The sequence below is a fragment of the Pinus tabuliformis genome, chromosome 5_1, assembly GCF_031772625.1.
Source record: "Pinus tabuliformis cultivar Carrire ecotype Pingquan chromosome 5_1, CPIR1, whole genome shotgun sequence".
Taxonomy (NCBI): domain Eukaryota; kingdom Viridiplantae; phylum Streptophyta; class Pinopsida; order Pinales; family Pinaceae; genus Pinus; species Pinus tabuliformis.
In genome coordinates, this window is record NC_142305.1 from 293314226 (window position 1) to 293331220 (window position 16995).

The 16995-nt window shown below is 35.7% G+C and overlaps 1 protein-coding gene across 14 annotated transcripts in view; it reads right to left on the reverse strand.

Annotated features, from left to right (window-relative positions):
* The window catches only part of LOC149164498 (uncharacterized), a 223481-nt gene that overhangs the window by 126818 nt on the left and 79668 nt on the right, over positions 1–16995 (reverse strand). For 8 of the 14 annotated variants that reach the window (XR_016260250.1, XR_016260257.1, XR_016260251.1 and 5 more), the window contains 2 exons: positions 2500–2619; positions 2321–2379 (listed from right to left, as the gene is read on the reverse strand). The exons of the other annotated variants lie outside the window; for them this stretch is intronic. Coding sequence is in view for 1 of the 8 variants with exons in the window: in XM_089430926.1 (XP_089287052.1) it covers positions 2321–2379; positions 2500–2552 (112 nt within the window). In the remaining 7 variants the exon portion in view is untranslated. The remainder of the gene's footprint in view (positions 1–2320; positions 2380–2499; positions 2620–16995) is intronic. 14 annotated transcript variants of the gene reach the window in all.

A 16995-nucleotide genomic window follows, 5' to 3' on the forward strand; every position in this document is an offset into this window, starting at 1 on the left:
AGTCTTAAAGTCCATAACTAATGGGATCACAGGAAAATCAAATTTCTCATCTCCCTCCCTATTAAACTGTCTGGTGCATTTAAATAGGTTGATTAAACTCTTTTCTAGCATCTCCTTCTCGCATATTTACAGGGATATTAACAATGTAACCTATGGTTTATCTAAGGATGGCCTGGGGGCTTCCCCTGGTGTTTTCCATTTCAGTCTCATATTAGATGTTGTGGCTCTAGAAGAGGGTGAGATCATTCTAATGTCACCAACCCCTCAAATATAGTTAGAGGAATGGGGTAGCCCATTTTTTTTTTACCATGTTTCAATGGAGCTTTACATAGGCTTCCTGGCTCATTGTCAGAACTTGACAACTAGAGATTTCACTCTACATGCCTTACACACACACACACACATATATATACACGTTTCTTGAGCTTATATTTAGTGCAATGACCTCCTCTTCCCATGTCGACCTGATGCCTTCACATATAGCTCCTTATGCCTCTCAAGTGGGTGCCACTAGTCATTCCACCTCGCTTCCCTTCTCTCGGCATTTCCCCCAAGTGTGCACATTAGTTACCACTAGGGTCTCTGCATCGAGCTTACTTGTACAATGGGCCCCTCGATCGCCTCCTTATTGACATGAAGCCTTGCTGCCGCTTGTCGTCGCTACCCGCTCACGCCATCCCCACCATGCTATCCCAACATTTTTCCCTCTGCACCTTTTTATATGTCTAGTGTCAATCCATCATGATGACCTGGAAGGTGGGACCACCATTTCCCCAAATTTGGTGTGTACTTAACAACGTGTTTGGCTCATGTCAACCCATAGCATTTTCCCGATGCCCTTATTCGTCGCACTTTGTAATACCTCGAGGGTGAGACTCCTGGGGTAGCATCAGGTGACATCGTCCCGCTCTTATTCTCTTGACACTTTCTCTTGTGCTACTTCTTGAATCAACTGAGTGAGTTCCTCCAAGACACGTCACCCCGCTCCTTGGTGTCATGAAACTTACAATTAACTCCTCCATTTGAACTTCCGAGATGAGGCCATTACGCTAACTGGTCAAGTGGTCTAGTCTGTGGCTAAAGCCATAGCCATCGCCCCGTCATCTCCTGTAACCATTCCCCATATCCTTCTTCCTCCTACAAGTAGTAGTGAGACCACAATGATGTAGTTTGAGAACTATGGCTTATAATGCATACAAACAAATAACCCTAGTGATATAGCAGGTTAGTTAGATGAGTGGGGATGAATGATCCAGAACACACTCATGGGAAGACCATGATCGTTGATGGCCAATCACATATCATCTCTAGAGAGGCATAGCTAACACAACAAAAAAAGATGGAAAATGTATGATGTGGTAACCATCGAAAAAAATCATGACCACTATGGGTGGTGATGAATTGGGAGGAAACCATTTCCCTGTAAAAACATTTTCTTGTCAATATGAGAAGATGTTGTAAAAACGTTTTCTTGTCAATATGAGAAGATGTTGTTGACAAAATCTTTTCACATCACTTGATTTTATAATGATTGATTGTCCAACTTAGTTATTTTCAAACTGAGCCTATAATAAGAAATAGGGGAATTTTGAGGGCTAAAATGAGCTTCTAAAGAAAATAATATAATAATTGTTAAAATAATAAAATCAGAAATATATGTTTTTAAAGAAAAATAAAATAAAGTATTTTTTTAATTATATTTTTTGTTGATCTCTTTATATGTTTACTCAAATGTAAGTGTAAACACTCATTGAATGTAGAATCAAATTCCATATCCAACGAGCATCCACTCCGCATACTTCTAAGCATACCCACATAAAAAATAAAAATGAAAATGTATGAAAAAGATATGTTCATATATTTTTATTTTTAGATGTAGGTCTACTAAGAAATATGAAATATGGAAAGTGGGCACTTGTCAAATGTGGATTTTGATTTCACATAAAAAGGGTGTGTACAATTGACATTTGAATAACCTCAAAGGAGATAAGCAAAAAATATATAATTAAAAAAATAATTTTCTTCTTTTAAAATATTTTGTCAAATGATTTTCTTCTTTTAAAATATTTTGTCACCTTGAAAGGTTCTCGTTAGTTTTTGTTTTGAAACTTATTTTTAAGTTAAAATTTTCCTGATAAAACATATAGTGTTCCTCTTATCCTATAAAAATTTCACCCAAAATTGATTGAAACTTTGATTAAGTTAAAATTCCACCCCATTATTGTAAGCTTTTTGCATAGACAGTTTACCCAAAAAAAATTGGTCCATTTAAGAGAACCTAAATTATTAAAAATGGCTAGCAAAGACAAAAATTACTTACCAAAAATTAGTTCTACCTCGGTGATTTCAACGCCTCTTATCAAATGCCTCACCATTGATCTACGCAATTATTAGAAACCAAGTCATAAACAAGCCACTGGTTGGAACTTTGCCAATAAACCTTCCACCAAAACCGAAAGTATAATTACAAAAATTAAGTGTTTCAACTTTGTTGTAAACCTGATGTACATTCTTCCGTGTGCCTTTCCATGCCTTGCCCTCCTCCCTTGCATTTAGCTAGAACGTCTACGCACTATTGTGTTGTCTCCCTTGCATTCAATTGCATTCAATTACAACACACTGCCAAAAAGTCAAGATGTTACCTTCGGCTTTTCTCCTCGAATGGCCACGCAGATTCACTTCCATGCAAATTATATTACAAGCAACAAAACTCATAGGGCAAAAGCATTCAATACAACAATATATTTGTTGACTAAGAGTTTGATCAAAGATATGATAGAATTGTGTAACTGCACCTCTACAAAATGCAGTGTAAGTGAAGTAATTGGCCTATGACTAACGAACTACAATCAAAACTGGATAAAAGAGAGAAGTGGGGCAATATCTTAGCTGGGCCATCTTAATAGATGCTCGCTCGATAGCCAACGCATTGTAACTATTCACAGAACATGAAGATAGATATCTACATAAACCTGAAAATAGAACATAAATTTGTGTTGGTGTTGGTAGAGCAAATGGATTACAAGTTCTTAGTTTTACGGATCCAGAATGATTAATAGCTATACACATGTTCTGCTATAGTCACTGATTTGTTCGTCGTCAAATACAACTTGTCAAATGAGGCTTCTAGTGACAACATCTCCATCATGAAGTTTCAAAATATTGAACTTGTACCCATCAAACTGCCGTCTAAGGTTTCCACTGATAGACGTTTTCACTTGCGTTTGCGTCCATTTCCAAAGATGTTTAACGCCATCCACAATGAAGTGTACAACGCGTGTGTTTATTAAGTTGATAGTCTTACCTATTTCAATTTGTGTATAGGTTTGCCAATTTTTTTTTTTTTAATCAATGGAATAGATTGGATTTCAAAGGAATAAGCCTAGTCGGATAATGGCTGTGATTTTAGCAACCTCTCCTTTTGCACGATACACTTTCCAGAATAATCAAATAATCTCAAAATCCAAACGACTATGCAGGTGAAGATATCTTTGCATCACTTTATTTCTGTTTCATCTCATTGTTATTGGTTTAGGGTAGAGTTTTCTCCTACACCAAAATTTGTTTCATCTCATTGTTATTGGTTTAGGGTAGAGTTTTCTCCTACACCAAAATTTGTTTCATCTCATTGTTATTGGTTTAGGGTAGAGTTTTCTCCTACACCAAAATTTGTAGGGAATAGTAAACCTTCAAACCATTATTATTATTTTTCGAGTAGTTTCAGAGTGGATTCTTTGAGGCATAAGTATGTCTTTGAAAATAGGAAAAAAATTGCAATTCTGTTTGCAATTCTGTGGTGAAAACGTCTGTGTGACAGGTGGTTTTTAGTGCAATGTATTTAACTATGTCATATTCACTTTTGGTAATCTGAAACGGACTTGTCTTTAGTGCGACTTTTTGGAAGCTTTTATAGTGGGTTTTTCCGGTCAAATTTCTCTAAAATCCGGCAGCAATTGATTGAAATCACAAACTTGATGGGTAATCCCTGCACAATCAAAACGTCCTAGGGGTTTTTCAGGGTGCTAAATCCAAACATGCAGTTAAAAAACCAGTTTAAATAACACAAATCAAGATTTAACCTCAAATTTTCCCACCAGATTCCAGCTTTAAAAACCAGTTTAAATAACACAAATCAAAATTTAACCTCAAATTTTTCCACCAGATTCCAGCGCCATAAAGTCCAAAAAATCGCACTAAAAACAACTCCATCTGAAACCCTAGATTTAAGGGTTTAGCCTAAAATATTAATAGTTCGCATGGTACTTAGAAGACACAAACCCTAGATTTAAGGGTTTGGCCTAAAATATTAATAGTTCGCATGGTACTTAGAAGACGCAATTTATTTAGGTTTATCAACTCTATTTAGTAATGTATTGTACGTGTATATGAATGATATTTATAAATATGATTGTGCTTGTAGTAAATACAAAGCAAAATTTCTGTAATTGGAAATTAGCACAGTTACGATATTTATATTCAGTATGAATACATAAAGCCAGTGCGGAGAATATAGAATTGAAAGTGTACTAACCAAAAGTGCGTGGTGTATGACCAATGTACACAACCCTACGCTTTAATGAGCGCTGTATGTCTTCCTTCGTGCAGACAGGTTTTTCCCCTGTTCGATTCTCTGCGTTATCGTGCTAATTTTATGTTTAGAAAGGGAGAATCGAGGTTTTTCCCCTGTTCTCTGCGTCACAGAGCGAAATGTGAGAGGGGGTGAAGGATGGGATTCTCTGCGTTACAGAGCGAAATGTTAGAGCATGGGATGTGAGAGAAAAAGAATTTAAGAGATTATAAGGATTTGAATTTTCAATCTCATGACATATAATGTGATTCTTAAACACTTTATGAGAATTTAAGGGCCAGAAAGCTTTCCTCAAAGCTGCCAAAAATTCATTAACTAAAAGAGAACCTAAAGAGTGGGTTCCAGGTGTCCATCTTCCGATTGTGAAAGGCACTACTGATAAGATTGCAAGGATTCTTAAGAAGAATAATGTCCCCTCGACATTTAGACCCCTCAACACCATTCGTAAGTCCCTCAAGTGGGGCTCAAAGGCATGAATCCAAGCAAAGAAAAGTAGACTCAGATTGGAAGAGTGAGGGAGCTATACCCTCACCTCATGTCTTCTTAAAATCAATCTGTTGTTGGTCCAAAAGCTTCCAATAGAGAGGAATGATCCAAGATGATCCTCAAAATGCTCAGAATTTTACAATACCATATGCTCACAAAAACAACACCAGGGCGAAGAGCTCGTGACTTTGATTCCGATAGTATATTCAGTTTCAAAATGGCCTTCCGATAGTATATTCAGTTTCAAAATTGCCTTCGTATTAAGAAGAAAACACACTCTGATGTTTATGGTATACAGGTAAAAAAGTGGGCCTTGTGTAGTCCAAATGAAAACACACTCTGATGTTTATGGTATACAGGTAAAAAAGTGGGCCTTGTGTAGTCCAAATGGTAGTCTCTCAGAGTGAGACGTGGCAGCTCAAATTCAACATAGAGGTCATATGGGTAGGTCAGGCTCGAGCCCGTGACCTCCCATAGAACATTACCAAATCTCACCATCGGCCCATAGGTCGAGGTTTAATATACTAAAGCGAAATATTATATATTTAAATACAAGTCTCTATGTGTATGGGGGCGAGGGTTGGCAGAACGGCCAGGGTCTGCAGTCCGCCAAACCCTCCTATAAGTCAACGTTGCTCCAAACAAACTCCATAAATGGCACGATACTTCCGAATTAACGTTATACGTAAAGCCTATCACATGATGCCACTAGTCAAACATTATATACGATAGGTCCATATTTGTTAACACACCGTCGGGGGTTGAAACCATATGATATGGTTTTCATACCATATATATATTGTTACCATATGCCATGGGCCGTCAGTCTAATACAAACATACAATATAAAACTATATGTTTGGTTATAATGAAAACCCATTTCAAATGTGCGTTGGGTGTAATGTAATGTCAAGTTGCAATGTGAATCTCGAGAGGCCCGCAGGTTTGACCCAGGGACCTCTCGTATGCCATTGCACCAATGCAAAAGGAGTTGTATACTAAGTTTCAGAACCTGGTTTTATTGGTGGCTGTAAATGCATTTTTGGGCATAACATGGTCATCCTTGGGCCTTTTTGAGAATGAAAGGTTGCATTGGAGAGTAGAGGTCGAGGCCTTCATTCTAACAGTAGCCATTGGTTCCCATGTGCAAGGTCCAAAATGGCTAAATTTTATGTAAATAGACTTTTTTATCATTCATAATACAACGGACGCGCATTTGGAAGCAAACTCGGAGATGTAGTCTAGGAGGGACGAAGTTCGTCATCAAATATCTTGAGTTTTCTTCTTATTTTCTCTGTTGTTTATGCTTATGTTCATATTTCAATTTTATGTTTAAAGACACTTAAAAATTTCAAATTTTGTCATTCATTCACATAAAAGCAACCTTAGTTAATATTTGGTGAAATTGGGAAAATAGTCAATCTTGTGTTTTTGGATCACCTGCATAATGGAATAAATTTCTTTGTCATAAGTGGTGTTATCACTCCTCCGGATCTCCAAGGCTGAGGAAGAGTCCAACTGAGGTAACCATAGACCAATCTTTTGACTTGGTAGCTAGCCCTACCAAGCTAGAGAAGGATCTCTCCAAAGGATCACAGCCAAGACGGCTGGATGGATTAGGGTTTTAGGCTAGGTTTAAATTGTAGAGGTTTGTTTTGGTTTGATTTGGTGGGGTTATTGTTGGATGATGGTATTAGGTCAAAGAGGCTAGGTCAGGGCAAATGAGATATGATTGTAGACATTCAAAGGGGCAAGGTAGGCAGGAGGTTTAGCACTTAAAATGTGATTTGGTGAGATGGTTTAAGACTGATGAGGAGTTAGGAAGAGCATAGGAGATATATTCTTCCTAAATTGAAGAAAAATGGACCAATTATGATAACTTTCCCAAAATAGAGCATGAGAAAAAATGTATTATGCTTATCAACTTGAACATTACCATATAATAGAAATGAAATGATTTATGAGCTTACAAAACATTCATACAAATGATAACAAAGAAGAAACAATGCAAAAGATCCATACCACATGTATCCCAAAGAAATAGTTGTACTCATCTATTAATATTAGCCAAAATCTGATACAATAGTGTCTCTGATCACTAGTACAACATCCAACTGAGTCCAACCTTTGAAAAGACTGAAAAATACAAGATATAGGCCTCAAAACAAACTCCTCCCAGCCTCAGGGGTCAAATCCATAAGAGGAGGAGCAGTTCCACCAAAATCTGAACTGATAGCTAGAGTGTAGGATGGTCAAAATGACTCATCCCTAATTACAATGAAACCGATTCATTACAATTCATAGAGTCTATTTACCTAATGTATTTACCCTAGGTAATAGTAAAAAGACCATAATTACATTTACAACATCAATTACATCAATAAAACTTCATAAAATTCCTTGAGTAATTGAGAAAGTGTGAAAAAGTAGCAAAATATCAGTTTCTAGTCCTATGTGCAGCGCCAGTGGTCTATGTGCAGTGCCTTTGGTATGTGCGTAGCACCATCTTCCAGCTGAGTTTTGAAGGGATTGATGTCCAAATTGAGCTTAGGATAGCTCATTGGAAATTTTATCCTGTCTAAGTTCTAGATATGTCTTTATTTTGTAGAATGGAGTTTATTTTCATTGGAAAAAAGTGTTTCTCCCAAGACTACTCATGTGGGCAGTGCTAGTGGTCTATGAGCAACGCCTTTGGTCTATGCACAACACTGACTTCAAATCGACTTTTGAGTGCCTTCACGAAGTCCAAATTGAGACCATGATAGCACGTTGGAAATATATCACTCTTGGCTACCCAATGGACCTATCAAGCACTGGAAATGATCAATTATAGTCCCTCCAAAATCAATTCTGTCAAGACTTGTCAAAAAGTGCAAAATGAGGGTGAAAAAATGAAGTGTTCTCTTGAAGCAAACATGTGGAGGTCTTTCTGAAATCCAAATTAAGCTCATGATAGCTCATTGGAAATATAGTTATATCTAGTTATCATTTGATGCATAAATAAAGTCATTTGGATAATCCAGCAAGGCGAAAATTTGATTTTCCCGAGGTCACTCCAAAAGTGTAGAAAACCTCTTATAGCACCTGTATGTTTTAAATTTCTCCAAAACCATAACACCTTTGTAAACAATGAAGGGGGTTGTTGTTCCTTTGCCTATTATGGACAAAAACCTCTCTCACTTTGGTAAAATTCATCTCTGTTTGGTTGGAAACATACTCTGAAGCAAAACTGGCCCTATGTGTAGCAAATGATTTTGTCCCTTGGAATGACGTTTTTGAAAAATCATGGAGACATGATGTTTATGATTTGGAGTGGCCTCATATTTTCTGATATGACCTCCCTTATGCCTCCTCTGCATATGTGTCTTTGATTTCATAGAAAACCCTAGCTCAACGGGAAAGGAAATTAGGTTTTAGTGTAGGAAAAATAGGAGATTTGGGAAATTTATAGGAATGAAGGGAAATAAAGGGGATAGGGGGCTTCTAAATTCTTAGGAAAATTTTGGGAGGTAGGGAGAGATGTTAGGAAGTAGGGGAAATTGGAATTTCAAGGATTGAGTGAGGGGAAGGGGACCAAAATGGAAAAACATAGGCCTAGTCTAGAAAAAGTGTCAAAAGTGTAGCAATAGTGTAGGGTTTGTATAAAAGTGATGATTTTGAGGGATAGGAGTGATGGGAAGTGTTTATGGAGGTATATTAAGGATAGGGAAAGGTGTAAGAGAATCAGTATACAAGTTTTGTTGATTATTTAACCATGGAGGTCATGAAACCAAGAAAAATGCCCTCAAAACACTAGGAGAGGGAAATGAGAGGAATGGGCATGGGAAAAGGTCAAGGGAGGTAGATGGAGTGGGGGTGAGTGAGGTTTTTTTTACTAGTGCTACCATTATTGAGTAAATTTTTTCATTGTGGAATTGCTTCAACAAATTTCACCCAACTGTAGATAGAAATTGTTCTCCTTCATCCTACAGGAAATATTTCCTTGGTTTGATACCACTTTATGAAGATTGATTATGATTATGGAAAATTGGACCCCAAAAGGTTCAACTCCTAAACCTATGGGTTATGGGTTCATAAAATCCATCTTGTTAGGCCTCTTGAATAGTAATGGAGCTCCTCTACTGCATCCTTCTCCCACAATATTCACCTCAATAGTGACTGAGAACATTCGTTCAAGCTATCGTGGACCCTTGATTCAATATCCACGTCTTCCTCCAACCCCAAATCTAATCAAATCAACAATGACGGCAATGGATTTACACAATGGTGGTCCCCTCTAAATATGTTCGGGCTAGGTCACACTATAGTTCTTGACCCATTCAGGGGTCTGAAGCTTCTGGGATCTGACCCCTTTATCATGCACTTTGTTTATTCAGGGTTGAACTTCATTTCGGCTTGATTTGGGGTTTATTCGGTATTGGTCCCACGCCAATCTATAAACGAGTTCCAAACTTTCTGTCTAATAGTTCCAACCTCTCATCTTTGACATATGGCATATCTCCTAGAGAAAACTCATCCCAATTCATATGAACTTCGTCACATGTATGGGTGTTTGCATGTCAATCCCAACACCATGTCTCCCTCTCATATGAAAACCACAATTGCAATGAACTCTCATCTCCCTAAGTTTGATGGGGTTTTGGATCCCTATAAATTTTTAACAAACTCTGAGCGATGCATTGTGACAACATCCTAGCTCCACCTTTGACCGCTCTAGTGAAACATGACGAACATGATAATATAACAGGGTTGTGTGAACACAATAAACAACACATCTACATTAAAAAGAAAACATAGATTGCACATTCTCCAAATAAACCATAGATTGCACATTCTCCAAATAAACCGGCTACATATACGACCTCTCTGGGCCTGAGAGCCTCTCATCCAAGGATGTCTACATTGTACTGGCCTCTCTCTTAACACGCTCACAAGCTGCCCATATAACAAGAAAAAAAAAATAACAAGGAATGACTTTCTCTTGCCATGTTATGGCTTCAAATATTTTTACATTTTCACAATAATGGAGGAAATCATGTCCTCTTGATACAACTACCATGTTGTTCCTTCTCGAGACTTCTGAAAATAAGATTCGATTTGGGGTGGTTTTCCCTTGCATCAAGGATAGACATCTATATCGATTCAGATATTTGTAGATATCTGTATATCGATATACATATATAGATATCCAGCCAGATGTCTCGCGATCTATATATGTCCATCTATGAAGATCTTTCTATGGATACATAAGGTCCTCTCCCTTATGGTCGAGCCTGCTTGCGCATCCTGAAAGGTCTTACCTGAGCTAGCTAGCTAGAAGGTAAGGTCAGTCATCACTTACCAGGTGAAAATGATAGGTAAGGTATAACCCCCCCTTACCTGAGCATGAAGGTAAGTGATAACCTTTGGTCGGCTTGTAGGCTCTTCGATAGACCCTTTCTGCATCACTAATAAACACCCATTATTCCAATCACATTGATTTTTCCTATTGTAATGTAATAGAAATGTTGCAAATAAGTACCCATGATTCCAATCACATTGATTTTTCCTAGTGGAATGTAATAGAGATATTGCAGATAAATTAAAAAAGTATAGTGTTATGATATTTGCACATTGTCTAACATCGACCCATATTTTGGGCCGTCAGTGTAAATTTTAACCATCACAATTGATAATAATGTGATGCTATTTGTTGGTCAATATTCGTTAGATTAAATGAGAGTGTAAAGTTGTATTGTTCCCAAATGTAAAATTGAAATGAAATAAATGTATGAACAAAATTTTAAAATATTTTGTTCAGAAATAAACATAAATAATTTAATTAAAGTGTTACATTTGTGATTATTATATGTTTTAGAGTTTTTAGATGTGAAAAATAATATTGGGTCAAATTATGATTTTTGTTATTTAAAGTATGTTTTTTTTTGCATATATAGGATTTAATACTCTACAAAATTTTGAGGAACTTAGATAATGGAGAGTTTACAGCTCAAACTTGTAATTCTAACAAATAGTTATAAAATTTTAAATATATTTAGTGCGAAAATATATCCTAAAAACTATCAAACACTCAAACGTTCCACAAGTTCCTTTCCAAATTCTACACAAAAAAAATTATAATTTTAACCGATCTTTTTTAATTCTTAAAATAAATAAATATATATGATGATGATAATAATAGTAAGAGACAAAACCATTAAAATAAAATTTTATATAATCTGAAATATTTGCATAATTGAACTAAACTATTATAACGTGTCCACGCATATCGATTGGCCTAATACCTTTTCGGGACCCTTTGAGTGGCCTAACTCCTTTTCAGAACCCTTCAGTGGTTGCCCATAAATTTCCACACTCACAAGCGAAATTAATGAAAAAAAAATTAAGAAAGTTTCCACACTCACAAGCGAAATTAATGAAAAAAAATTAAGAAAGCCTCCTCATTTTATGTGTAAATTAAATATATGTTGTTTTAATTATCAACATTCCAGAAAAAAGACTTAACCGACGAGTAATAGGTTACGTGAGGTAGTTCTTTAATTTAAGATTATGACGTGGCAGTGTGAACAATTAAATAATAATCAAAATGAGAATATTGCATATCATATTGAAGATTTCAGCTTCATAGCTCACCGATACAGTTACACACATGGTGTAGAAGATTTCAAATATTCTGTGCTTACTTCGATTGCTTTCAAATACTCTTTCTCTATATGTCGTCCTTTTCATGTGATTATATTTTTAATAATATTTAAATTTAAATTTCTTTATATATAAGTTCACGATTTAATTCTTTTGGAACAAAGATTTGTGTACAATGTTATAGGCATTTTTTTTTTGCATAATTCTAATTTAATAACCAACAAATAATTGCCTCCTATAAATAATAATAAAAGCCTTATGCAAACCCACACTTTATCTAGTTAAACTCTTTTTAGTGTCATTGCCCATGGCTCAAAACCTTCTCGTTGTGCCAACCATGTCTATGTTTATGACAAAGAACAAGATTACACTTAAATAATCTAAACATATGTGTTCAATATGTTCTTGTTTCTTCTTTTCGTACATATTTAGTCATTTAGAACCATAATAACAAAATGCTTATATTAAAGTTGGTAGAGAGCCAACCTAGATTATGCATGCGTTGTCTATGTTTATGTTAAAGAACAAGACTACACTTAAATAATCTAAACATATATGTTCAATATGTTCTTGTTTCTTATTTTCGTACATATTTAGTCATTTAGAACAATAATAACAAAATGCTTATATTAAAGTTGGTAGAGAGCCAAGCTAGACCATGTGTGCGTTGTTCCACTTATAAAAAGTTTTTCATTGATTATGAAGAACTTAAAAAACTTATTCCAAACATAGAGAAAAAGCCCTGGTATATCAAACATCGACCTATGGGTCGACGATAGAAATTTGTAATGTGCTATGGGAGGTCACAGGTTCAAGCCCGACCTATCCATGTGACCTCTACGTTGACTTTGACTTGCTATGTGTCACATTGAGAGACTGCTGCTTGGCCTGCAAGGACCATTTTTTTTAACCGTTTGCCATAAACTTCAGAGTGCATTTTCTCCTTCATACTGAGGCCATTTTCAAAATCGAATATAATGTTGAAATCAGCGCAACAAGATCTTTTACTTGGCGCTAATTTTGCAAGCATATGAGACTGTATAATTATGAGAACTTTGAGGATCCTCCTAGATCAGCAGGCCTTTCATAAATGGAAGCTTTACATTCTGGGGAAGGAAACAGTCATCGACACAGACCACTGAACCCTGAAGTTCATACGATCACCATCCGAAATGGTCCATATATTTGCAACAATTCCATTTGAACATTAAGTATAAGAAGGGCAGAACCATAATGTTGCATTCTGCCTCCGACATCCACCAGTCATAGCACTGATCACTGTGCTCGACTCCTCTGGGGACAAGACTTCAGGGAGACCGCATCTTTACAAGAGCAATCCAGAATCCGGTAGCACATACCAGACACTCCTCGAAGGTAAGCAAGTTCAAAAGTTTCACCTCCAGGATGCACTATTATGCCACCTGGGACACATATGTGTTCCTTCAAGTGAGCGTGCCAAGATGTTTTGGAATGCACACTACAGTTGGTTCAGCGGACATTTCTTAGTAGAGAAAACAATGGCAGTATTGAAGAAGTATTTTTATTCGCTGAAGGAGCACCTCACTGAGATAAGGACTACCCAACACAACTCCACATATATCCAAAGGAATCACATCTAGCTTAGCTTCATCAACAAAATTAGTTGTAATTGCAAACCTTAAACGACATTGTTTTGTGACTTGCATCTGAGTGTTTTCTTTCAACCATCCTAAAGAGTATGTTTTTTGATGACTTTTAGTTTCCAAATCCAATTTCCTTACTAGTTCCTTAGATATTATATATTTTTGTGATCCACTATCGAATAATGTATCTATCTTAGTGTGCTTGGAGATAATCCTGATATGAAACAATTCAACTCTCTTCTTTTCTTCAATCACATCATTAGATTTTGAGGAAGATGTAGAACAAGTAGAACTAGAGCTAGATTCAGAAGGATTACTTGCCAAACCCATATCAGTTATCTTCTTTTCATCACTGAAGTCGGATCCCAAATCTTGTTGGAATACGAAATTAGCTTTCATATCACCCTTATTCTTATCGAAATTCTTTAGCTTGAGTTCTGGATGAAGCTTCCAACACTTGGAGTCATCATGTCCAACCCTTTTGACATTGAGTCCAATGCTTTGACAAGGTCAAACAAGGTTCATGATCAGGTAGTGAGTGGTGAGAAGTAAATATAGATTTCCTCATCATATGCAATAGGAAAATTTGATGACAGGTAGTGGTTCCATCCCTTGGATCGTTGTTGAGGGAAGTTGTAACTAATGAGCAGTGAACAATAATAGATTGCATAATCCCATCAACAAGGGAACATTGCATTTTGAATTCTCGATCTAGCGGAAACTGATAGAAAAATATTTGAGAAGATCAATTTTTATTCATCAAATGATAGAAAGTGGACCCCCTCGTCTTTATTATAGTTCAGATAGTCAATGGGGACTAATGTCATTTCATCGTCATCAATTTTAGCTAGATCATGATATCTATTAGTGTGCATTAACAAGGTGTGAGCTATTTAATTACATATACAATAAATTATAATCCCCATCCCCCTCGCGCTTTTATTAAAGTTTGGATAGTCAGGTGTACCGTGAAGTGTCTTCATTTTTGTTGATGTTAATCAGATCATTTAGTGCACTTTAGAAGTTGGTGGTTGTTTAACCTCAGAACCTAAGCACCTTTGGGGCTTTAGCACTCAGTCCCAACCCTAAGTTGTGAAGTGAATAGTGTCAAAGTATTCGGTGCCATAGTCAAATGAAAAGATACTTAGGCATCCAGGGATTAGCCCATAAAATAGTGTCGACTACTACACTAGAGAGGCAACATAATAAGAATGTGATCTCAACACTCAATCTTATAGAATGATGGTGAAGCCCCTAGAATTAGGGATAATCTTAAAAGCAATCCAAGTATCTGAATATCTGGTAAGACACTCAAGTGGACTTGGACCCAAATTCACTGAAGCATTCATAAAGGTGGTCACACCGTGCGGTTTCATGGATATAAAGTTAATCCCCTGAGGTTCCAAGGAGCTATTAATTTTAATCCTATTTGGGCTATCTAGATTGGATCTCTAATAGAAGACATTGAAGTAATACTCAAGGTTTTATGGATGATCCTATATGGAATTTCATCCCTCGTATGAATTTGTTGATATAGTTTAGCATAAATTAACCAAAAAAATTTGGAAGTTGAGTGTGAACTCGATCAATTGAGATAGAAGTATTTTTTTCTTGTGTAATTGTTTGTTGTGGTTCCATGGTATGGAAGATGGAAATAAGTCTAAGACATAAATTTTATGGAAGACATGTGATCACGGAAGAGGTTAAAAGATAAAGTCAAGGAATAAATGTGAAGCAATTCAATCCAAGTGCAACTAAATGCTATGTAATCTAGGAGCAACATACAAAGATTGTGGATGAAACTAATTTGAGGATATATAACGTGGAGTGATATGCAACACAAAAGAGTAGCACAAAACAAAGCTCATGACGTAAACGAAGAATTTAGTTAAGCCCTTTTAGTTGGTTCGAGTAAAACATTTCAAGGGGTTGGTGCCTCTTTCTAGTCAATGGCAATGAAACATTTCAGGGGGTTGGTACCTCCTTCTAGTTAGTGCAAGCATAACATTTCAAGGCATTGGTGTATTCTTCTAGTTGGTGTTAAAAAATCAATGTAACAATAGATTAATGCCTACAAGACCATTCATAATAAAATAAGTTTTGATATATATTTTCATGTTGTTAACGTGATTGATATTATATGTGCATTCAAGTGTTTTGATTGGTTAAAATTTTCCATTATACTAATTCACCCCTTCCCTCTCTTAGTATAATCATATTTCCAACATTGTGTTCAACCTGTTTTAGATTTGGAATCACCTTAATCAATCTCATTTACATTTTAATATCTATGTTCACCAGTTTGATCACTGGAATCTCATTAATTTTTGTTGAATGTAACATGTATCCAATTCATTTTAGTTAGAATTAATGCTTATATGTTTGTTACATGTTGTTAATTGTGGTGAATTTTTAGATTAGTTATTTTTAGTTGATCAAATCCAGTTCTATCCGATCTAGTTTAGTCTGTAATCTATTCTCATATATAATCATTGTATGATCAATAAAAATATAGGGAGATTTATGTTTAATTTGCAACTATGTTTTTCACTTAGTACGAGAGCTAGAAGGTCGTATATTTGATAAGCTCGATCCCAGATCTTAGTTGAACTTATGTCTCGGATCTATGTATGATTGTTAACACAAAAGTGCTTTTAAGAAGATTTTTCCTGTAAAATAAATAATATAGATGCTAAAATACTTTCCTCATGGCCACTTTTGATTACCATGAAGAATGTCGTTCAATTTGTAGTGCTGACACGTTTCTTAAACTGTTACAGAGACGATGGCTAAAGATTTGGAATTACTAATAGGAGGTGGGGCGATCTTGGTTGCAATTATTGTAGCTGACTTTGCTGTACCAGTGTTACGTGACCGTAAATGGCTATTGATTATATACCACATACTTAGTTTGTTCTTTGGGCTTCTTCTACTAGCCTTCTGCATAATTCTTCCTTTACAACATATTGGAGACCAAGCAACTGAAATTCTAGGCATCCGCAATCGTCGAGACAAAAAGATAATGATATATGTCGTGGACGGTCTAGCTTTGTTGGCCATAGTGGTGGTTAAATGCATTTCATGGGGCAGAAGTCGGAGAGAAGTTTAGAGGTACGTTTTGGAAAGTTTTTACAAGTTTGATATAATTATCTTCTCAAGGATATATTGATAATTAAGAGTTGAGATTTGATATTTTTTATTTTACATATTATATATATATATTTGTGAGATAGAGATTTGTTTTTATTAAAATTTATCCCCATAGAAGTTAAAAAAAAATAACGTTTTTGTGCTTCACAGTTTTTAACATGAGATCATTTTCTTACCAAATTTCGTTTGTTGTTATGATATTTCTTAAATTTTATTTAGCTAAATTATGATCATGTAATTATATTGATAGATGTGACTATTGGGAGATTTTTATAATTTTGATTATTGATAAATGTGATTATTTTGGAGATTTTCATAATTTTAGTTTGTCAATAATTATTAAATAGATAATAGAGATATTATTTTTTGGGATTCCACTGCGTTAAGTAAGTCATTCATCTATGGCCATTTCCATGAGAGGTAGTCATAATTAACTAATTTCTCATAATTTTTTGAATAGTTCACTCAACACTCATTGCATCGGGTCATCTATGACCATTTCCATGA